At 40.1% G+C, this 24,695-nt stretch overlaps 2 protein-coding genes across 8 annotated transcripts in view; one reads left to right on the plus strand and one right to left on the minus strand.

The window, feature by feature from the left end:
• The window catches only part of SPG11 (SPG11 vesicle trafficking associated, spatacsin), a 77,649-nt gene extending 73,575 nt beyond the window's left edge, over positions 1-4,074 (plus strand). For all 7 annotated transcript variants that reach the window (XR_011528851.1, XR_011528853.1, XR_011528854.1 and 4 more), the window contains 5 exons: positions 1,053-1,221; positions 1,662-1,750; positions 1,965-2,120; positions 2,824-2,975; positions 3,444-4,074. Coding sequence is in view for 4 of the 7 variants with exons in the window: in XM_070581695.1 (XP_070437796.1) it covers positions 1,053-1,221; positions 1,662-1,750; positions 1,965-2,120; positions 2,824-2,975; positions 3,444-3,624 (747 nt within the window). In the remaining 3 variants the exon portion in view is untranslated. The remainder of the gene's footprint in view (positions 1-1,052; positions 1,222-1,661; positions 1,751-1,964; positions 2,121-2,823; positions 2,976-3,443) is intronic.
• On the minus strand, positions 3,971-24,507 carry EIF3J (eukaryotic translation initiation factor 3 subunit J). Its single transcript, XM_070581875.1, has 8 exons — positions 23,629-24,507; positions 23,439-23,542; positions 14,665-14,719; positions 14,068-14,159; positions 10,115-10,229; positions 8,044-8,205; positions 6,121-6,194; positions 3,971-5,759 (listed from the first exon to the last, which is right to left on the minus strand). Exons 1-8 carry the CDS (start codon positions 23,669-23,671, stop codon positions 5,628-5,630), a joined length of 777 nt encoding a protein of 258 aa, XP_070437976.1. The 5' UTR covers positions 23,672-24,507; the 3' UTR covers positions 3,971-5,627.
• Between the last annotated feature and the right edge of the window lie 188 nt (positions 24,508-24,695).

Consider the following 24,695-nt stretch of genomic DNA (forward strand, 5'->3'; position numbering starts at 1 on the left):
GGAGGCTTGGAAGCAAAGGCCTGATGTACCAAGGCCTTTGGGCTCTGAGTGCTTGGCTGCCTCAGCATGCAATGTGACATCAGGCATGTCACTCACAGAGCCTGTTTCCAAGTCATTCATTTGGCTGATTCATTGTTTCAGCCCATTTCACCCCTGAAGATTTAAAAAATGAGGCGCACTTTTGGCTTCTGGGAACGTGGGCCCAGCCAAGCAGAATTAAGAGACAAAGCAGAAAAGCTCTCCTCAATGCTGGGCTAGTTTCAGGACAGACCAGTCCAGAGAGGAGCAAGTCCTGGACGTAGATGACCTTTCTGATCCCCCGGAGGGTTTTTAAATTGTTTTTGAGGCATTTTTGTTTCTACATTTAAATACTCTCTTAATAACTTTTTCTGTTTACAAAAGTAATGCATATTCAATGTTAAGACACTCGGAAAACACAACACAGGAAAAAGCCCTCTGTGCCTATCTACCATCTGGAGACAGCCACTGCTAACAATTTGATAGAGGCCTTTTCTTTGCACATGTACCCACAAACATATATACATACATATTTACATATTTTTAACAAAACTTGTATCATGCTGTGCAGATATGAAATAGCCTGCTTTTCTCACTTAACAATAGCATATCATGAATATTTCTCAAATCAACGTCAGTTTTAATGGCTACATGGTATCTTCTTAGCCCTTATTTTGGACATGTAGATGATTTCTAATTGTTTGCTATTAAATATCCTTGGTACATCCATCTTAGCACTTTCCTATGCTTATTTCTTTACAGATAGATTTCTAGAAGTGGAATTGTTAGAATAACATGTATGCACATTTTTAAGGCTTCTCCCTTCTGTCAGGTTTTACTGTTCACACTCCCACCAGCAGAGAGGTGCCTCTTTTCTTATACTCAGGATAGCATAACCTTTGGAATTATTTTTGCCTATCTTTTCCTTTTTCTTGGGAGTTTTTAAGGAACTTTCAGAACCAAGAGACCTAGCCAATTCTGCCTACCGTGCAGTAGCTGTTGAGACCTTGGTATTTCCTTTTTTATCTGGGCAGAGTGGTACCCTGAAGACAGCCCTACTCGACTACATCAAACGCTGCCGCCCTGGGGACAGTGAGAAGCACAACATGATTGCCTTGTGCTTCAGCATGTGCCGTGAGATTGGGGAGAACCATGAGGCAGCTGCCTGCATCCAGCTGAAATTGATCGAGTCTCAGCCCTGGGGTGAGAAGAGGTCACAGCAGCACCCCTGGGGACAGTGCTGCCAGCCAGGGGAGGTTCTTAGGACTAAGAAAGGCAAGAGCCCATGAGATTGACTGCTCCCCCTCAGGTTCTAACAGCTACTCAGTGGGACCCCAGCTGGGCAGAAAGTAGATGGAAGGAGACTTGGAAGGCATTTGCCCCTCGTGTAGCCTGTGTCACCCATCAGGAACAGATGCTGTGTAAGCATGCCTTGATGTTTCAGAAAGAAATGAACTAAATGGGTCACTGACTCCTACTCCAGAGTGAGTGCATTTCTGGCCTTTACCTGAGTAAGACATACCTGCCTCCCTGGGAATATGAGCTGGAATGTTTCTAGTCCAGCCCACCAACACTGAGTAGGGTAAGAGTAGCCAGCCTTGGGAGTGAGACACACTCAACAAGTTTCCTTTACTCCCCTGCAGAGGACAGCCTCAAAGATGGGCACCAACTGAAGCAGCTGCTGCTGAAGGCCCTGACTCTGATGCTGGATGCAGCAGAGAGTTATGCCAAGGTAACCATGGAAGGTCTTATTCCAGACTGCCTTTGGGGCTTGGTGTCTGCAGCAGGAATTATTTTGTCCCTGGGCTCTTCCAAGTGAAGGGGGAGGGAGTCATGGGCCAACTAGGGGTACGTAGAAGGGGAGAATTCAGCTGCTGGAGGGTTCAACAGGAGAGATGAAGACAAGTCTTTCTCTACCGGTGCCTCCCTCCACCCTTGTCCCTCAGGACTCTTGCGTGCGACAGGCCCTGCACTGTCATCGGCTCACCAAGTTGATAACACTGCAGATTCACTTTCTGAACACTGGCCAGAACACAATGCTCATCAACCTGAGCCGCCACAGGCTGATGGACTGTATCATGACCCTACCTCGGTTCTACCAGGTGAGCAAGGAAAGAAAAATCTGGCCAGCACTGACAGCATCCTCTCCTGCTGTCCCTCTCAAGGACCCAGAAGTTGACTTACTTGCCTAAGGTCTCAGAGCTAGTGACAGAATCAGGACAGTTCAATTCTCCTGACTTAGCTACCTGATAGATTAAACTGCCTTTCCATGGTAGTATTTCTTGCTAGCATGTTGTTTGAGCAGAGCTTAGAGGATAGTTAGACAGTAACGTCTCCTTCCCCCACCCTGTTAGGCCAGCAGAGAGGCAGACACCTTTGCCCCTTAGACGGCTGAGGTTCAGAGGAACATCCCTGCAGGTGTACCTGGGGCAACATAGGGAGTCTGGGCTTCTGGCAGGCTGGTTCTAGCCCTTTAATGAGGGGTGGTAATCAAGGAATCAGCCCTTTCACCGTTCCTTATACAGTTGAAGTAGGGGGAAAAACATTCTTTCTCAGCAGTTTTATTAATTCATGGTGAGGAAGATTAAAAAGACTGAAGGAAGGTATTTGGGGGTTTAAGGGAGTAGAAGTGTCAAACACCAAACTTTTCACCAACCCTGATACATACAGCCTTTTAACATAATTGGTAATGATCACATTCACTGTATGAGTATACAGTATTAAGCTGTTTTCTAAAACTATTTGCCTTCAATTTAACGTCAAGTAGGCTCTAATGGTGTCCTTTTTCCCCTCCATCCTTTTAAGGCTTCTATTGTGGCGGAGGCCTATGACTTTGTTCCTGATTGGGCTGAAATTCTATACCAACGAGTGATTCTTAAAGGAGACTTTAATTACTTGGAAGAGTTTAAGCAGCAAAGGTTATTAAAATCCAATATATTTGAAGAGATTTCAAAAAAGTAAGTATTAAAATGCCTCTGCTTTGAGATAAGGCATGAGTAAGAATTTCATGGCTAAGTCTAACAGTGCATATAGCTACCCCTCTGCTAGAGATGGCAGAGATCTCAAGAATCCCCAGAAGGAAGAGATCTTTTAACACATTTATGCAAAGAGATGAATGAAAACACTTTTCTTATGGTGCTCTGTACATAAAAAGGGAGGATGGCTACTCAGCCTGCCTCAGGTGCCGAAATCTCTAACATCAGAGGTCCCCTTTAGAGTACTGAACTTATTCTAATAAAAGTGAGCATTAAATACTCATTTTTAATGAAATAATTTCAATGTTTATCAAGCACCCGCTAATATTAGCCTTAGATAATTCCCCATACTCCAGCACCCTCTCCTCTCTAGTGATAAGAGTCAGAGCTGACAGCCCTCAATCAAGATACAGTATCTTAACCTGTACATTCTGATGTTTCTTTATCTAGATATAAACAACATCAGCCTACCGACACAGTTGTGAAAAACCTGAAGAAGTTACTCACGTATTGTGAAGATGTCTACTTGTATTACAAACTAGCTTATGAACACAAATTTTGTGATATTGTAAATGTGCTTCTGAAGGACCCTCAGATAGGGTGCTGTTTAAAGGACATGCTAGCAGGTTAGATGGACTCAGATGACACAAGGGTGGCTACTGCCAAGATTTCATGGGTGCCTGTTTTCCTGTACTGAAATGAGGTATCGACAGCTGTCTGTGATCAGAGCAGAGTGATGCATTGGGGATCTTTGTTGTCCAAGTTGCAAAACCCCAGGACCGATCATACAAGTCCTTTGTGAATAGTGGGTAAAGAATAAGAGAATTTTCACAAGGAAATTCCTATGTAAGACTAATTTTCATCTATACCATTTTATATAGATGTTCGTATTAAAATCAAAAGCTCCATCTTCCTCAGGATGGCTTCTACTTTAGGAGATGATACAATATCGATTAAAGAATATCTATGCCTGCAGATTCCAGTTTCAAAGGAATTTAATATTATTTACACAGTTAAGGAACAGATGATACATTTCCATTTGTTAGAAACTGATCTCTGTAATAAAATATATTTAAATTCAGTGTTATGTCATTATTACTGCTAAGGAAATCTTAGCCCTTCTCTGCCTTAAAACAATCTTTATTTGCTGTGATTATTGCTGTGTAGTCGCTGCTTTCTGTTAATTCCTCAGATCAGTAGATGGTGCCATCTTCCACTTGGTGATCTACAGAGCCTTGACGGAGGCTATTTCCTATGTAAGACAAGTTAAAAACGTTTTTTGTTCTGTCCCTACTTTTGATTCTGTGACAGTTTCAAAAAGACCCCAACCACAAATTTGGTTAAATTGCTTAAAAGAAAATATATAATAAAGATCAGCTAATCTATGCTTACAGCTATAACCTGAGTTATAAGCTCAACTACCCCAAATAAATAGTTCTTCTAGATACTTAGGCCTTAGGATCTAAACAACCAAATAATTTCCCCAATAAATAATAATAAGGCAGCCCTATACCTTTGTTGCTCTAGGGTGACACTATTAAGGGCCTGGCAAATCATTTTTGTTTACAGCTAAAACTACTCGTCAAGCACTTATTAAGCTTTATTAAGTATATATAGAACTCTGGTCCCAAGAGCTGTGTTCTATTCTTTCCAAAAATCTCTCTTGGGAGATAACACAAAATTTAAGTCCTCACAATAGTGATTTTATTAAATTAGTTGCTTTATAAAACATTGCAGATGTCATAATTGTTAACATAACAATTTACCAAACTGTAGTTAACTGGTGCAGTTTGCTGAGCATGTTTTATAAAGGAAAGGAAATGCCAAAACCCTGTTAAAGTTATTCCATCGCAGCCTAGGAAAACAAAGGATATTTGTTTCTCAGACACTTAAATCAGGCAAATAAAACAGGTAAAGAGTTTCCCTCCCCCATGTGAAGCACTCCATCAGTAGAAGAGTCTGATAAATATAAACTGGACAGTCTATGCATTCAAGAGATTCCACAACTTGTAATGCAATATTGGAGAGGTTTACGTTCTTCAGCTTCAAAGTTGGAGGGTTTTGGTCATTTAATTTTTAAGTATCAAACTAGTGCTTTTCAGCCGCTGTATCTTCACTCTGAGATAAGCAGTCTTCTTCACAATGTATTTTTAATATCCTCACGCTCAATTTTAAGACAAAGCAATTATAATACTAGGTGCATACCACATGCCCTTGCTGCAAACTGCTTTTCTTGACAAGTTATGAAGTAGTTCAAGGAGGTATGGTTAAGGCTGTATTACTGAAGGGTGCTGGTAAATACTACACAATTTTTTGTCGTGCTGCAACCTTTGTTTCCAATTTAGTGACTGCTGCTATGGAATCAGATAGCAACAATGACAACATTATTAGGTTTGTTTTTTTAAACTATGATTTAGTAGCAACTGAGGTTCCCAATTTTCACCCCTTGGCAGCAAGATCCAAGTTCCCTCTTTTGCACATTAGCACCTAAGTTGTCAAGGGGTTAAATTACCAGCACAAAAGATACTGCACTTCTGATTGTAGCATTTGGCAGAACTGAAAGGAAAGGAAGTTGTGCTACATGTTGAAGGGATTGTGGGCAACAGAAAGAAGACACCAGGAGAAGATAAAATGTCACATGAAGTCTTCATAGTCTTGTACATATCCTCCATCATAACCACCATAATCTGCCAGATCATCTTTCATGGTGGCCTTTAATCCCCCTCCAGGAACCACACCTTTCTTCTTCTTTTTGGCTTTGCTTTGCTAAAGATAAGAGAGAGTTAATTCATGAGATTTTATCTATTATGGGCATCTTATCTGGTAATAGCAACCCTCATAGAGACCCAAAGCCTCTGGTCCCAGAAAAACTTTACCTCTCTTAAGGGAGATCCCAGACCTAACCCAGGGAAATTTCTATTAATTCAAAAAAGACGACTGTGAACATGTCTGTAAACAAAAGGATGGTCATGGCACTCACACTCCTGTTCTATTCCAATTTAAATGGTACTGGTGAATTGCCTGACTTTTAAGTTTATTAGGTCAGGCTCCTACTACACTTGAGAATATTATGCCTACACTCCCATCCTAATGTGATACATATCTCCCCATACACCTTGCTCCTTACCTTTTCTTGCTTCTGTTTTTCACTGCAAAGCACAGTCAATGAATTGGTAATCTTTTTCAAGTCATCAATTTCCACTAAAAGAAAAGGCATACCACTAATTTTTAAGCATTTTGAGGAATATGAAAAAGCAAAATATACACTCTTTCACAAGTGTTATGAGAAATCTAATTTGTCCATCATTAACTTCAGTAACTTTGAAAAGGCCAGGAATTTCTCCCTGTTTAACAAAACATGGTAAAGAATCATTCAGTCTATGACTAGGCTTACAAATTAGAACTATTTAAAATGGGAAACTCAACAACAAAAATTTATAATGACCTGTAATCAACACGACACCATTGATCAAAGACAAACTGGAAGTATCATTAAAGCTCACAAGTGCTCCCTACCATCCTTCCTTACCCAGTCTCCAACACACAGAGGATAACCCAACCCACGTCCTTCCATAACGTATCCTTGACGCTCAGTGAGGAGAAGCTGAATGAACATGGAACAATTCTGAAAGCTACAGATGACAACTCCCCACCCCTTGGGGTCTCCATTTTCTAGCAGAGGAACTAAAATGAAAATAGTAGATATCTCAAATCTCAAGCGTCCTACCAGGAGACAAGCCTGTTTAGTGGACAATACATTCATCCATTGTTATAAAAATATAAAGCTAGAAACAGACACGAGTTTTTAGCTACCAAAAAAGTGTTCAGTTTTGGTTAGAGAGCACTTTCAAAAACAGAAAAAATAGGGGCCAGCCCAGTGGCACAGCGGTTAAGTTCACACGTTCCGCTTCGGCAGCCCAGGGTTCGCCGGTTCGGATCCCAGGTGCAAACATGGCACTGCTTGGCAAGCCATGATGTGGTGGGCGTTCCACATATAAACTGGAGGAAGATGAGCATGGATGTGAGCTCAGGGCCAGTCTTCCTCAGCAAAAAGAGGAGGATTGGCAGCAGATGTTAGCTCAGGGCTAATCTTCCTCAAAAAAAAAAAAAAAAAAAAAAACAGGAAAAATAGTACAATCATATGTCACTTAATGACAGAGACATTCTGAGAAATGCATCAGGCGATTTCACCATTGTGTGAACATTCACGGAGTGTACATACACAAACCTAGATGGTATAGCCTACTACATACATAGGCTATACGGTACTCTTATGGGACCACTGCTGTGTATGCAGCACTGTATATGACCAAAACATCATCATGCGGCATATGACTGTACATGCAGAATAAAATACCAACTATGGGTATATATCACTCACTGGTCAAATTCAGAACCCCAGCTTAGTCATAATTTCTCAAAGAAAACCCAATTTAGAATTCATTGTGTAGAATTCCTTTTTCTCAATCTTAAAAACAGAAAATACTAGCAAAACCAGTCCCTTCTACATTAGAGCTACACCACCCCTGGCTGTTGGTCCCACACCCTGCCCCTGAAATGTATGACTCCTCTCAGGTCATGGCACCACACCCATGGACCCAGAGAATGGGTGCCAGATCTGTTGAGCAACTTGCACCTGGTCATAGGCTTCCACATTTGGAAAATGAACAGATAACTCCCTGTGGTCTCACTCAGCTCTAAAATCCTGTATGCCCAGAGACCATTTTCCCCAAAAGAAACTTCGTAGCCCCTTTCAAGATATAATTAGATAACAAAATAAGCCAGTGTTTTATTAGCTGCTGTATTAACAAAGCCCAGGTGTTTCTTTGGGAAGCCACTGTAAAAACATCAAGAAGGCAGCATCAAAAAGCAAAAACAAAACTACCCCAACTAGTTATTTGAGAACAACATTCCCAAGGTAACTGCTAAAAAGCAAATCTGAAATCTAAATTATAGCATCCAAAGAAAAGTTAACCTCCATCTTCCTGAGTATGATGTGCCCCTATTAACTAAAATCAGCCCACAGGGGCTCGAGATTAGAATTACTTACATGAAATACACACATCTCGAACTAAGGCTTCCAAAAAACTGGCATAATATAGTGACTTTTCATATTGTGTAATTTTATCTTTTAACAACTTTCCAAACTCTGTGAAGTCATCTCTTGAAGATGGGTTCATAGCATCTATTCCATAAACTGTATTATTAACACCTGTAGGAGAAAGGGAGCACTGAAAATATCAGAAAGATTTTTAAAAGTTTATAAATCAATTAGCTATCTGGATAACCCTGCTATTTCATTCTAAAGCAGAAATTCTTAACCTGGGTCCACTGGAATCCTTGCACAGAATTCAGGGGGTCTGCAAATTTGGACGAGAAATAAAAATAATAGCTTTATTTTTACTAACCTCTAATTTAGCATTTCCTTTCATTTTGATTACAGGCAACAAATCACAGTGGTATCAGCAATCCTTGACTATTACCAATAGAGATCAGATATTTTCATACCACCTTACAGTTGTTGCAGATATCTTGAAATATTATTCACAGTCATCATTATCTTCAAATTACATTATTTATTAGACCTGCCAATAAATCTTAATGCATTAATAAAGAAACACATAATCACTGTATCACAGAAGTATTTTAATATTTTGATACTTATTTCAATATAACAGATTTCCTTTATAAGTAAAATCCTGTGTTTTTTATTTTATGCATTTAAAAACATATTAAGAGGCCCAGAGACTTCAGCTGACTGCCAAAGGAATCTCCAGCATAAAAGGGATGCTCTTAAAGTGTTTGTCCAAGAACAGCCCACGGGTAAAGTGGGGAGAAAAGGAAAAAAGCAAATAAAACAAAATGGTTCCTGTGAAAATATCCAGCTAACTACCTCCAGAAGCTAAGCAGGGGTAAACCATATGTTAAATTCCAACAGAACAATTAATCTGGCTGAAAAGGATTCTAGGCTAAGAGACAAAATCACTGATTCAGTATTTTAGCATAAGAAACACAACATTAAAATCCAAACGATGACTATATGAATGCACGTGTTTGCCTTTTAATCTGTAACTGGTGTCCCATATTAGGATTTACGGGTACTGCATAAACCCTTCTCTGTAATAAACACATAGAAGCTTTTACTATCCAATGAAGACACAGGATAATGGCCGAGTGCCCTCTGTAATGAGATGAGTACAGCTCAAACATGCCAAACACACAGCACAGCAACTCTTCAGGTTGCTAGAGACCCACTGAGAGAGAAGGTCACACTTCCGTGGAAAGGAGAATGATCACTACAGTCAGCCTGCTTGATCCATCTTAAAGAAGAGGAAGGGTGGGGGGAAATCAAGATAACTAGATCATTCTTGGCTCTAAGTCTCAATTTCAAAGTTATTTAACTTTTTCAACACAGTCTTCTACTCTGAAAAGTACTCAATGGGTAATGACAACAACAAACTTGGTTAAATGAAGTGAGAGCTCTTAAATACTAACTATTTCTCTGGTCATGTTTCTTACCCTACCCTCTGTGCCACATAAACACTCCGAACTTTTCTCTTTACAGGATCCTGAACATGTTTGTTACCTCATGCACTAACGACAGTGCAGGCATGGCTCACAAAAATGGAAGCCCTCTACAGATAGGGCATGGTGAGGGCCAAGAACGGCTGCAAAAAGAAATGACTCTTAGCACAAGAAGGCACAGCAGAAGCTGAATGCCCCATCAGGACCAGCATGCTACTGTCTAAGTCATACCCAGACTTAAGACAACAGCACAGCCCTACAAGTCAGTTCAATAGTTAAATCCCAAAGCTACAGACCTCACATTTCATCCAGCTGATAAATACATTTAAAGCAGCATTATATCCTACTTGGGTCCAATGACTTTTTATCTTAATAATCTTGTATTTGATACTCAAAACATAATTATTCAAAAATCTGAACACGTATCTCACTCTAAGTAATGAAATCTCAAATATAAACAGATTAAAAAACTGCTAAATGAGCCAGTATCATGTTTCTTCAAAAAGGAGGCATTTTCTGAACTTTCATAACTAGTAAGACTTCCACAGTATTCACTTCGAACTTCAATATTGCACTGCAATCACACCCCCACTTACCAAAAGTTTCTTTTGCTAATTCGAGGTCTGACTCTTCCTGTAATTTCTTTAGCCGGAGTTTATCTGCTAATTGTTCTTCTGGTGTTAACACTTTAGGTTCTTCAGGTTCTTCTAACTAAAATGAGACAGAAATTAAATTTTAAAGGGCTGGGATTATGCTGGACTCAGTACATTTCCGTATTGTATGATTTTTTTTTATAAGCACATACAATTATAAATAACAATAAACACTAAGTGCTTACTGTATTTCACACATTCTTCTAAACACTTTAGATATTCTTATCCTAACTTTACAGGAAAAAACCTGAGGCACAGAAAGGTTTGAAGCAACCTGCCTATGGTAACAGAAGGCTGACGTGGCTGGTAATGTGACAGAGCTGAGATTTGAATCCAGAAAACTGAGCTTATTTCTATGGCCCTTTAAAAATAAGAAATTGAGATTAGAGACAAGGTGAAAATGGCATTCTCGTATACTGCTGCTAAGACTATATAGTGAAATAACCTTTCTAGGGAAACTTGGTAATATGTACCAAATCATAACATATTTTTATACACTTTAATCAAATGATTCCACTTCTAGGTATTTATCTTAAGAAACCAAAGATGCATACAAATATTTAACCACAAGGATGTCCAATGGAGCATTATTTATTATTTCAAATAAATTCAGAGACAACCTAAAATGTTCAACAACAGAATGGTTAAATAAAGTATGGCACATCCATATGACAATACTTGTAGACATTAAAAAACATGTTTTTTTCAAAGGCTCAGAAAAACATTTTCCCTGTATTTTTTTATCTTATATTGTATTACTATAAAAGTAACACATTATCATTGTAACAAAAACATACAATAGGAGCTGTCATTATTTCCTAATCCCACTCCTCTGAGATGACAGTTAACAGTTTAGCATATATCATTTCTACATACTGTGAGATAATTTTCTACAACAAATACGTATTACTTTTACTATCTTTTTTAAAGTGGGAAAAAACTGAAGGGAATTTGTGCCATTCATGGTTATCCATGCCTGTGTAGTTTGAAGATTTTGATTCAGAAGTCCACTTCTGAAATAGATCACAATTTACTTCTCATGGAGCAGATGAAATGAGAAAGGTCATTATGCCATGTTAGGAAATCTCAGAACACTTTCTAGAATGAAAAAGGGACATATCTCTACTTAACTGTCTTAGCAGACGTGGACATCATTAAGTATTTCCTGCATCAAAACTGAATATATCTTAACTCAATACTTGGCCTAAGATAAACTGAGTACACTCAAACTAAGCTTTCTTTATGTTGGAGACTAATATCAAGATACAACAAAATAAGTATAATTCTAACTTTAATGACTAAGAAAGACGCATCAATACAATTTATCCGACTTAAAGATTCCATTGCTTGTTCTGATCACAGAAATACATATGTAGATATTTTTAGATATACAAATTATTTAAAAACATCTAAAATGTTCCTGACTGGGGGAAAAAGGCACTCTCACATTGTTGGTAAACTGGTGCAACCCCATATGGAAGGCAATTTGGGAACATTTATCAAGACTACAAATGTGATTTGCCCTTCGACCTGGCAATCTCACATTTGGGAATTTATCCTACAAATATGGTTACACCAATTAGAAATGACACACATATATGATTATTCCCAGAAGCGCTGTTTATTAAGGAAAGGACTGGGAAAAAAAAATCTAACTGTCCATCAATAGAACACTGATGGAATAAATTATGGTACCTCTAGGCAATGGAATATCACCTAGCTACAAAAAAAGGTAAAAAAAAAAAAAAAAAGAATGAGGAAGAATAAACCAGAAATCAATGAAAATGGTTTCCTATGGAGGTGATAGGGAATAGAGAGGAGAGGATAGGAATGGATGTTTGAGAAAAAAAAGCCAGCCAATAAAAAATGGAAGAGAAGTCACAGAGTAAGAAAAATCACCATTTTGCAATCCCTAATGAAATAATTAGTCAATGATCATGAATGATACTAAAACTACTGGGTGAGAACTGGACATAAAACTGGATTACTTGCAAGAAGAAACATGTAATTTTATAATAGAATCCTGTAACATAGAATTTTATTTTTATTTTTATTTTTTTTTGAGGAAGATTAGCCCTGTGCTAACATCTGCTTCCAATCCTCTTCTTTTTGCTGAGGAAGACTGGCCCTGAGTTAACATTGTAACATAGAATTTTATAATCAGGCTGTCACCACAGTAACCCAGTGATCAATTTTAGCATCACTAATAATAGGACAGACATTATATGACTCCTGATGTGACGTGATGCAGTATGAAGCACACAGCATTACTTCTAAAGTATTCCAATAAAAAATGCTTACTCTGAATCCAATCAAACTTTTAGACTTAACTGCCAAGTTACAGGAAATTGCAACTATAATGAAGCAATCAGACAAATCTAGAAGGTAGGATGTTCCATAAGACAACTGGCCACTCTCTTCAATAAGTCAATGTCATTTTAAAGAGAAAGAGAGAGACAGTCAATCTAGGAGACTTAGGATATATTAACAACCAAGTGCAATGCAAGGTCTTCATCTGAACAAACGATATGTAAGAGACATTTTGGGACAATTAGAAAAATACCTATCAGCTGAATATGAGATGATGTTAAAAATTATCATTCATTATTGGAGCCATCTTGATGTGCTTTATGTCCCCTGTAACCAAAGGACTCCTAAATAATGCAATCACTCTCATCATCAACAAAAAAGTTTACTATAGGTCTACAAAATGTAGGAGCTTCTGGTACCCATGAGAGTACAATCAGGCTGCCTGGGTTTGAAGCCTGCCTCTGTCACTTTCTAGCGTGTGACTTTAGGTAAGTTACTTTACCTCCCTGTGCCTCATCTGTAAAGTGGGATAATAATACCCCTACCTTGCTGAATCATTGGGAATGTTAAATGAGATAATACATGTCTAAGGCTTAGAACAGCACCTGGCACAGAATGAGTACTCATTAAATGTTACTACTGGAATGTTAAAAAAAAATTATCATTCATTATATTAGGTATATAATCATGTGAGAAATATTCTTGTTTTTTCAGAGATGCATACTGAAGTATTTAAAGGTAAAATGCACACTGTTATTTACTTGATTATATTTTAGCAAAAAAAGAATCAATGAAGCAAATATGGCAAAATATTAACAACTATTAAATTTAGGTGATGTGTATGATTATTCACTACATTATTTTCTCTACTTTTTTGTTTGAAATTTTTCTTAATGAAGAGAGTCAAGAAAAAAACAAGAAAGTTCTCTATGATCTGATATGGAAAGATCTCCATGATACATTAAATAAGGTGCAAACTTAAAAGAGGAGTAAGAATATATAATTGTATCCAAATACATAAAGACAACTTGGAGCTGTAAGAAATCAATATTTACTTAAGAGATAAAGGGAGAGAAAAAGAATAAATGAGTCAAGGGTTGGGAGTGTTTCTTAATATTGTTTTGATTTTTGAATCATGTAAATGTGTTTCCTATTCAAAAAACAAATCAATTAATATTCCTGATCTTGCTCCAAATAATCAAGAACAAAAACACTTATATAAAACACTTAGATGGCAGAGAAACAATATTTTTATTTCACTCGATATGAACACTGCAAATAAAGACTGATCACAACTAGAAAGAACTGCAGGCACTCGCAAAAATCACTGACTGTGGTCACTACAGAATCATCGCTGTTCCCGAATGCTTGTGAAAACTTAGAAGGCAATCTAATACATAAAGCTTCCAGGGTTAGTTTTTGCAAAAACCACAAATTCAGTTTGGAGACTCACTTATCTGATACTGTCTATTTACAGTCTTTACGAAGCCCTTCAAATAGCTAGGTAATAATACTTGCTGCCTGTTAAGACGCTGTACTACTGCTGATGTGAGAATTTTATATTTTAGAAAATGAACAGTACCTACCCTCTTTTTAATTTCTTCTTGCCTTTTCTTCTGTTGTCGTTCTTTCTCTTTTATCTTCTCTGCTATTTTTTTCTTTTCTGAAATTTTTACTTCTGGAAGTAAACAGATGTTTTAATCACAGTTATGTTGAATATTTTCCAGTTTACGGATGAGGCAGACATGATACTTGTATACTTCACGAAACCAAACCTCTCCCAGCTCCAATTTCATATGGTGATTTCCTGGCAAACAAGAATGGGAAGGTTCTGGGAGTCTTCCTTTGTCCTTTCCAACCTGACCCCTAAGACCCAAACATCTCCCTTGATATTTCCCCACAGTCCTTTAGGCAGGACTTAGATCACTCAACTATGATGCCACACCCTCTACTCTCTCCTAACAATATCATTCAAACAGAAAAACGGCAGATATCTAATCCAATCACATTTTGAGGGGAGAGAAGAAATGCAGGGAGAAGAGAATAAAGTGAGAATGGAAAGATGTTTGGTTTCCAAGTAACAAAATTTTCAATTTTGTGAGCATTCTGTCATTTGTCTTAACATAAGCACCAGAGGCTCACGAAGACACAAAACCAAAAACGGAGGAACTCCTGTGGCTCACCTGGTTTTACTTCTGCTTCCTCTTTTTTTTCGTCATCATCATCATCCCAGTTATCCTAAAGAAAAGGACCACCATTAATAATTTTTGCATGTTTAATTTTCCAAGTGAACTTTATTATCAAGTTGTCTAACTCCATAGAAACAAACCTGCTGATATTTTTTCGGTATTGCATTAAATTTATAAATCAATGTTGGGAGAACAGACGTCTTTATAACGTTGAGCTGCCCTAGCCAAGAAAAAGGGCTATCTTCCCATTTGTTCAAGTCCACTTCTGAGTTTCTCTCTTAGAGGTCTGCGCATTTCTCTTTAGGTTTATTCCTAAGTATTTCATCTTCTCTGTTGCTACTGTAAACTGAGTTTTTTTCCTTTTATGTCCTTTAACCAGTTATTATTTGTGTATACAAAAGCTATTGTTTTTGTACGTTAAATTTTGTATGGTGCCCTGGTGGTCTAGTAGTTAAGATTCGGTGCTCTCACCCCTGCAGCCCACATTCATTTTCCAGTCAGGGAACCACACCACCCATCTGTCGGTTGTCATACTGTGGAGGCTGCATGTTGCTGTGATGCTGAAAGCTATGCCACCAGTATTTCAAATACCAGCAGGGTCACCCATGGTGGACAGGTTTCAGTGGAGCTTCCAAACTAAGACAGTCTAGGAAGAAGGACCTGGCCACCCACTTCCGAAAAAAGTAGCCATGAAAACCCTATGAATAGCAGCAGAGAACTGTCTGATATAGCTCCGGATGATGAGAGGATGGCATAAAGAGAGGAGAGTGTTCCACTCTGCTGTACACAGGGTTGCTAGGAGTCAGAATCAACTTGAGAGCACTAACAACACACTTTATAGAATTCATTTATCACTCAAATTAGTTTTATCATGGATTCTCTAGGGTTTTCCGGGTATACTATCACATCATCCACAAATGAGATAACTTTACTTCTTTACCAATTCTTACATCTCCACCATTAATTTCTCTTATCTAATTATACCACTGGCTAAACTTCTAGTATAATGTGAAGAGTGGCAGAGATAATAGGCATCATTGCCTTGTTCTTCTCTTAATGGAAATGCCTCTTGTATTTCCCCATGAAGGGCTATGCACCCCACATTTACGCAGTAACATTTACCAATCTTTTTTTTTATTCCCTGTGTATTTTTGAGTCAGTTAGATAGTTTTTTCTTACAGTAATGAATTTTCTTCTAGAACATGTATGCTTTCATTGTTTTATCATTTACATTGCTGATCCATTTGGAGTTTTTTCTTTTTATGGTGTTAAGTATGAATCTAATTTTAATTTTTTCCAAATGGTTATGCAGTTGTTAGAGCATTATTTATTAAAAAGTCCACCTTTGCCCTTAATTTACCATATACTAAATTCTCATGGACATTTGGTTTATTTCTGCTTTCTAGCCTATCCCACTAGTCTATTCTCTCTTCATGCACCAGTACCATACTGCTTTAATTACAGCGGCTTTATGGTATGTTTTTCTATAGGTTAGGGCTGGTTCCCTCATGTAGGTTTTGAGGGATTTTTAGTGTTTTCCTGGCCATTCTTGCACGTTTGTCTTTCCACATGAACTTTTATATCAACTTGTCTAATTCTCTAAGAAAGCTTCTCCATTAACAAAACACAAGACAACCAAACCAAAACTAATAGCCTTTCTTAAAGTAATGCACAATTTTTTTTAAATAAAAAATTGAGAAAACTTTATACTTCTGACTTACCCATATGGAAAAGCATCCAACATTCTAGGCAATGAATCGATATTTCAAGTGATATTCCATACAACATAACCTTGGTTAATGAATTAAACCTACAGAATATTTAAGCCCAGTATTTAAGAGGAGTCAAGAAACAAAGTATTAAGCAATTTTCTAAAGGGTCCACAGAATTTAGAAGGTTTAAGCTTAACAGAGATAGACACAGCCCTGTATTTAAGTAGGGCTTTAATCTATAGGTAGCCTGGCCGTTGTCTCAGCAACCACCAGGCACACTATGACACGGCATTTGAAGCTGAGCCACAGGATGGCAGATGCAAAGCAGGAGGCTCTGACGCTACTGGAAGATGCAGAGGCTGACTAATGTACCCTAACTATGACACGAAGCTTCTGGTTTTATAAGGAGACAGATCATAAATCTGAATCACTCCAGGTATATAAACCAACCAAACCTTGATTCTTAATAAACATCTGTAAGTCCACCAAAGAAATCAAATGTCCTGATTAAGGCTATCCTGGGGTATGCAAGCAGAGTGGGAAGAACTTTGTAGAAAAGTAAAAATATTTTTATAATCACCTTACCTTGGCAATTTAACTCATAGTTCACAGTTAACTGATTGAAAGCAAATCATTGTTTGGACATCTAAGACACAGAGTTAGAAATTAGAGAACAAATGTTTGTATTACCTGGTTTGCTTACGTGTTTGTATCAAAACACCATAGTACAAAAGGAACCAGAGCGCTAAAAATAAAAGTTAACTAGCAGGAGTTTTCTGTTGTTTCAATCTTCACAGAACATAGGAAAGCTGAGTCTGTGAGTGATATGCTGCTTAGGTGGTGCTTCAGATAGCCTCTCTTAAATGACCATTTGCTTACTTCCAGGGGGTGCATATTTATAACTCTCTACTAATAATAGTAATGTTAATAGTAACAATAGATAGCATTTACTGAGTGCTTACTTTGTACCAGGTACTGTGCAAAGGGCATTCCATGTAATAACACAGTTAACCCTCAAAAAAGTCCTGTTAAGGGGCTGGCCCCATGGCCAAGTGGTTAAGTCCACGCGCTCCGCTGCAGGCGGCCCAGTGTTTCGTTGGTTTGAATCCTGGGCGCGGACATGGCACTGCTCATCAAACCACGCTGAGGCAGTGTCCCACATGGCACAACTAGAAGGACCCACAACGAAGAATGTACAACTATGTACTGGGGGGCTTTGGGGAGAAAAAGGAAAAAAAATAAAATCTTTAAAAAAAAAAAAAGTCCTGTTAAGTAACGTAATTTATCTCCATTTTACAGATAAGGACACTAAGGTCCAGAGATAACTATCCCACAATCTCAGGGAAAAATAACGAAGGAACCTGTTCTGAACAGACTAAAATTCCTTTAAAGTGTCATAGTAAACATGACTTCTTACCTGAGTCCTGAAGTATAACATAATTATCTGGAAACCAGGTCCCTCCCCACCAAAAGCCATTCTTTCAATTAGCTCTGGAATGAGCTCCCTTGGAATCACAGGGAATCTCATCAAAGAGAAGGGTTATGGCACATACTAAGAAGATATGCCCAGCTATCCTATCAGCTACCCATCTCAAATTGCCTGTGATGGTTTTCTACTAACTTTAAGAAACTAGTCTAGCCGTCTTTGGCACTAGGAGACCAAAAGGGGAGAGGTATGGATGAAAACAAGCAGCTCCATCTCAATAAATCCAACATAGAGAAAAAGACACAACAGAGGAGCATTTGTTTTCAGTGCTGATGTCTCTCAGTTCCCTCTCCCAGTAAAACCTCACCCCGACCCCTCCCATATCACTGCTCCCTCAGGATCTCATTCACACCAACTCTCTGTCCGACCCCTATCCCAGTCCTGCTTTCCCCATCAAAGCATAAACCTCATGCCAGACAGTCAGGTTAAACTGTCCTATCAATGCAGACATAATGAGGCTACCACAGAATTCCACCACAGAATGGATTTTAGTAGCAAAAGCAGTGGTTCCTGTCAACAAGTCCTAGAACAGCCATGATATCTGCTCCTCAGTTCATCAAAGGACCATGAAAGGCAAGCCTTGCCTGTAACCCTTACACGTCAGTACGTGAAACAAATCTGCCCTGAAGTTACTACCATACTAGGGACAAGTCCCTAAAGAAGGGAGCATGTGACGTCAGCAAAAAAAAGATGGTCATACTTTCAAATGCAATCCCCAAAGCAAACAACCAGGTAGCTTTCCCCAGGAACTTAAAGAGTTTTTGTTTCCTTAGTTACAAATTTGCAGATGCTCAAAAAGTAAATGTAAGGTAGAATGTCCAAATCTGCTCAATTTTCTGTAAACACTAGGGCTTTGTAAACGCTGACAATAAATTCAGATAAAACGCACAAAGAGTTCATAGAGAAACACATAAAATTAACACTTAAAATAGGAAGTAGGTCTGTAATTTAGTAAGCCTTAAATGCTTATTTTGTTCAAGAGACTTTCAATATCTAATTAAATTCCTTACCCAATTATTTTTGATAGCCAATAAATCCTCCAACTATAATATCCAACTTATCTCCAAAAGAATCATCCACACCGCTCTCCTAAAACAGCCAACTTCCTAAGAACAGACGCTGTTTATAAACTACTTGCTCATCTATATTCTTGTTGTACACATACATATCCAACATAATTTGAGCCATTTTTCTGAAAGAGATGGATGCCTTTCAAGTTTAAACAATGCTCCCCAATCAAACATGACTAAGAATTGAAAACAAAACAGAAAAATTTTAAGCCATGCTTTCTTTTTATTTCTAATAATGTAGCCAGTAGTTGGCTGGTCTGTCATTTTTATAACGTACAACTGCAGAATGTCACGTGCAATCAGAGAACACATTTAGGGCTGAAAATGCTTTCCAACTTAAGCAAGATATATTTATAGATCATCAAATAGAAGTAGCTTCAAAAGAGCAGTAAAGTTCTTCTGCCCCATAGCAATAGCCCATTAACTGACACATGCTCCTTCCTCTTTTTTCTTTAAGTAGTTTGGTTTAGATAAAGCATAACCTCTTATAGGAAAAGAGTCTTCTACTGGTATAAAAGTAAGCTGTACTGATCTGCTCTGAAAGCCTCAGAACTCTGTAAGGAGCTCCTGGCAAGGCTGGACTTCCCAGCAAAGTTCAGTTTTTAAAAGATGTTCTTTTAAATGTTCTTCCATCATCTCAGAACTACGCTAGTCTCTGGAAGCCAAGGTACCTTCCTCAATAAATTCTATTTCATTTAATTCAATTCATTAAGTTTTTAACACCCTACCAAGTATGGCTCAGCACTCAGTTGAATTCTATCTCAACGCCTACTTGTCTCATATTCAGAACTGTTATCAATCAATTCTACTTTAAATTCCTGGCTAAACAAGATCAAGATCAAGACACTAAACACTAAATAAATGGCTTATTTTCAATGGTCCAGCATGACAAATATGTTAGGTAAACACTGTTCAGTAACAAACATGCTTCCTAACTAAAAACAGAGTTTAAAAAGTGTCAGGGTATTGAAATGATATAATTGGGATTTTCTTCAAAATAATCTGGTCGAGGGAGGAAAGCAATAGTGGAGATGTAGAAGAAACAAAATTGGTTATAGGTTTATTAAACTTTTCTTTCCACCTCTGTGTATGTTTGGGATTTTTCACAGAAATTACACACACACTTCAAGATACCCATTTTCTGGCAAAATGCCCACCTTCTGACTATTTCCCAATACTCTCCCATTTTTCTGAAATATAGATCCCTTTCTTTATAGATGCTGTTTCTGCTGGAAAAATGTCTTTACTTTGGTAGATTTAAGCTATTAACCAGGATAGGATCCTAGGAGACGGCTGAATGGGTTAAGATGAGGCAGGCAGTTCTCCACTAAGTCAGTTATCTAAGATCTTTTTAACAAATTTTATAACAACATTATAGAAGCAAATGCCTGAGATGCTTGAACACAGCCAGGAGAAGTTTTAAACTCAAAACAACTCTACACCCTTTGAATAAATATAGCTTCTAATTTGTTCTACCAAAATGCTGGGAGCCGAGTAAAATGGAGTGAAAGTTGTACTGTCCCTGCTGGCAGTGGGTAGGTACTCACTGCCTTCTTAGTCAACACAGCCTACACATCATTCCAGCAGTGGAGGAGTCGTCCAGTGATACAAGTCAAGCGAACAATTCCCTCCCACTGCCTCCGCAAAACATCAGGATAGTACGAAAGGTAAAAGAAAGCCAGTGCAACAGGAAAGCATGCTCTAGTTCTCACCCTTTTAACTGGGAAGCAGCACAGGCTCCCTCCCATGAATATTAACAATTCTACAGTTTCACCTAAATCAACTGCTGCCACTGCCAGAAAGCTCTTTGAAAAGTCAAGGGCAGCAAAATGCTATAATATCTACCGAAAGACAGTAAACTACGGGAGTAAATTACTGTAACAAAGACCTCACTTTCTCTTTCATTTCTCAGGACATTACAAATAACATTAAATGTATATTCTTAAAAGTTAAACACTAGATGCTGACATAAACTGAAGACTTACTGTTTCTACATATCTTACGTTTGAAGACTTTTTAAAAATTCACATATATTTAAGGACTATGATTATTCAATCTTACGGAAACTAAGCCTTGTTTGCTTTTCCTTACAAAAGGATTAAGTACTAAAACATTAGAATTCAGAAATTTGGTATTATCCACTACCATCCAAGCTGACAAAATTCAACTCTAGATTGGTAACCCTGAGCAAGCAAAAACTTGCTTGAGAATCATGGTCACTCCATTCAAAACACAAAATTCACAGTAAATAGCCACTGTGGAGAGAACTTACCCCTTCTGAGCTTAGGAAATCACGAAACGTGGCACAAAATAAGCCCCAGATACTAGATCTAAACAACTTAAGCATATTTTCCATTAGCCAGAAAAATTAAGACTACATCTTGAAGTGAGAGAGAATTAACACTTACTGAGTGCCTACCAAGTACCAGGCAACTCTGCTGAATGCTTGACTTAGTATCTCACTTAAAATACAAAACAACCCCTAGGTAGCTCCTATAATGACAATTTACAGATTGAGAAACTAAGAAAGAAAGATTAAAAAACTTATTTATGACTACAAATATAGAAATGTCAAGGCAACAATAAAATCCCAGGTCGGCCCAATTCCAAAGCCCAGGAATCAAACTACTCCATAGATACCATACCTTGGGAATCTTGGAGAACCTCAACAGAAATAAACCAACATTTCAACTTGGAAATAAAATGGATAAGTTCAGCTTTCTTCTCCAAGATCAACATCAAAGGCTATATAAAAGAAATAAGTTATTTGTATAAAAGAAAGAGACTCTGCACTGAAAGAGTGACTGGACAAGATGATCTTTCTGGTCCCTTACAACTTGTAAATCTCCAAAACTAGTTCCAAGTGGTCAGAATTATATTTATCAAGATTGATACCATTTAGATTCAATAATCTCAGGCAGGCTACTTCACAATCAGTCCCGACTACTCCATTCAAACTTCATTTTCTGGTACTTCTTTCCTGATTTCTCTAATCTTTTCTTCTCATTTGCTAACTTATTCCCAACTTTCATAACAGATGTCTTAACTGCTGCATCCAGTATGCATAGAAAAAGTGAAGGGACCAATGTGAACTAAAGGCTCAAAACAGAAAGTTCGCTACAACATGGGAAGATAACTAATATCTTGCAATGAGGCTGACAACACAATCCATTCCCACATCTACACAACACGTTAATGAACCATCTGAGTATCTTCACAACAGTACTGCTCTTTTTATTAAACCCAATGTGTGCAAAGCTCCCTTCATTCTTGAACCTGGCTGTTTGATAAACTGAACATCCACCTCATCAGACTCAGAAGAAAAGGGTAAAATCCAAACAAAAGCAGTATTAAGTCCATAGTGATTAGCTAGCAGAAATTTTTTCAACCCAAGCAGAAAAATTGTAGGGTTCTCAGTATATGCTGAAAGGGAGACGTTAGGAGAGTAAAACATTCACTAAATGAATCAAAACCACAAAAAAACCATTTCCAATCCATACAAAACTTTATCTGCACAAATATAGCATAAAAAGATTTTGAGAATTTTGTTAGTAAGGGTCTTAACATTCTGGGCTTGAGACTTTCGTAGCTACTTAAAAGAAGAAAAAAAACCCCACGAGGAATGCAGTAGTCCTGATGTCATCTGAAGCCATATGATGAGCCCCCAAGAGTTCTCAAAACCAAACGACTAAGGCGTATCTGGTTCAGACCTACAAGGCATAGGAAAAAATAAACACTGGCCTCCCTCGTCTACTCCAACCACCAAATCTTCCATATTTTCTTGGACATCGTTCGTGTTTAGATGAATAACTCACTCCTGTCAACTCCCCATTTTTCAGGTTTCTGACCCCTGGCTATCTCAGGACTCAGTTTATCCTTTTACCCCAGGGTCGGGGAAGGAAGGCTAAAAGTTATGTCGCTTTGCTGTTTTTATTTGTCTTATGTGAAAAACAGGTTGAAATTAAACAACATTTCACTCACCTAACTGCTCGAACAAATACTACAACTGGGCCTTCGGGGACATAAATTAGTTACCGGCCCTGGGGAGACCTCAGCTCGAAAAAGCAGGTGGGTTGCAAGACTTTCCATATGGGACGAGCCATGCGGTTCAATCCCCAACTTCCCCGTCTCATCCCGGCGAGCGACTCCGGACAGCGAAGTTTGCACGTGGACCGGCCCGGCCGCTGCTGTCACCTCCTGTCGCCAGCTGGTGGGTGGAATGCAGCCCGGGACGCGGACCCTCCAAGAAGGGCTAGGGCCCGGGCCGCCGCGCTCGCCAAGGAAGACCGAGGCCACGCTGCCCGTCCCCGGCCTATACGGCCGGCGAGCGGAGGGGAAGAGGGCACCGCCGGGCCCTACGCTGGCGCCTGGACCCACGGCCCGCAGGCCCGGGCGGCGCCGCTGGGCCCAGAGTCCGCCCGTCCGCCCGTCGGCGGGGAATCCCGCCCGCGACGGCGCCAGCCCGCTCCCGCGCTGCCCGGAGCCCCGGCCCGCACCCACCTTGACGTCCTCGTCCTCGTCCTCGCCTTCCCAGCGATCCCCGCCGGCGGTGCCGCCGCCCCCCACCTTCCGCACCGGGTCTTCCACGGAGAACGTGTCCGCGTCTACGGAAGAGAGCGAGCCGCGTTAGTGCCTGCCTCGGCGTGAGGCCAGCGCCGGCCCGGGCCCTGCCCCCGGAACTTCTCCTCACCCCAGGAGTCCGAGTCCCCCGCCGCTGCCGCCGCCGCCGCCATCTCGAGCCGGGCGTGAGCGTGTGTGAGGGGAGCGCGAGCGGAGTTAGCGCGGCGGAGGTGAGTCACTGGATTTGCTCTCGTTGGCCGGCGCGGGGCAGGCTGGGACCGTGGCTGACTACGCCGGGACCCAAGCCCCGCCCCCTCGGGTGGCGGCGGCGACGCGCGCGCGGGCGGGAAGGGGGCGTGGAACACGGCCAGCGGAGCGTGGGGAGGGCGGGGGGCGACCCCGAGCGTCCAGTACCCCACGGCGCGGAGCGGTTCCGGAGGATGGTGGGGCGGGGAGAGATGAAGCGGCCAGGAGATCGCCACCCCAGCCTGGGTCCCCGGGGAGGAAACGTGAGTGCGGGGAAGTTAGCCGCGCAGTCCCTTGCCTAGCGCTTGGGCCTCGCCCGTTCTCGCCACCCCTCGCCTGCCAACCCCAGCCCCGCCTGCTCGGGTGCGCCCTTCCTCTGATCACTTTGATCGCCGCCCGTGGCCGCTTGTGGATACCAAGGAGACCCCCAGGCTCTCCACGCCACGCTCAGAAGCTGGCTTTGAGCGCCACGCCCGTCTGTGGGGGCGGTGGACCGGCCTCCCCGACCCCCGGAGGGCGCAGTCACGCGCTGGGGGAGGAGAGATGCCTGGGGAAGCCGGCGTGCGCGGGGCGCCCGGGAAGGAGCGAGCGGAGAGGGCCGCCTTCCCGGCAGTCTTCCCAGCCAGGGTGCTTGGAGTCGGCTTCTGGCACGTTTGCCTCGAGTTAGTCACGAAGGGATCGAAGAGAACCCCAGTGCTCGAGGATTTTCCTGTGCTGTGAGCCCCATGAGGCCAGGACATGATTCATTATTTAGCAGAATAATTTCGAAACTCAGTCTGCTCTAGGCATAAACTCTAGCCTTGTCCTCAAGGAGCGCATAATCAGGTAACAAAGATAGACGTGTAAACAAGTTTCGACACAGTGTGATGACTGCAACAAAAAGAAACATTATGAGGTTAAATGTAAAAAGATAATATTAACGGCGGGAGGAGCGGGAGGATGCATGAAAAG

The sequence above is a fragment of the Equus przewalskii genome, chromosome 1, assembly GCF_037783145.1.
Source record: "Equus przewalskii isolate Varuska chromosome 1, EquPr2, whole genome shotgun sequence".
NCBI lineage: Eukaryota > Metazoa > Chordata > Mammalia > Perissodactyla > Equidae > Equus > Equus przewalskii.

What these genes read in the sequence shown, in the direction of transcription:
- EIF3J (XM_070581875.1), bottom strand. Translation starts at nt 23,671, where the DNA reads ATGGCGGCGGCGGCGGCAGCGGCGGGGGACTCGGACTCCTGGG. An exon ending in ACGAGGACGAGGACGTCAAG is followed by an intron (nt 14,720 to 23,438) that starts GTGGGTGCGGGC and finishes CCTTTTCTTTAG; the next exon opens with GATAACTGGGATGATGATGA. An exon ending in ATTAGCAAAAGAAACTTTTG is followed by an intron (nt 8,206 to 10,114) that starts GTAAGTGGGGGT and finishes TTTCTCCTACAG; the next exon opens with GTGTTAATAATACAGTTTAT.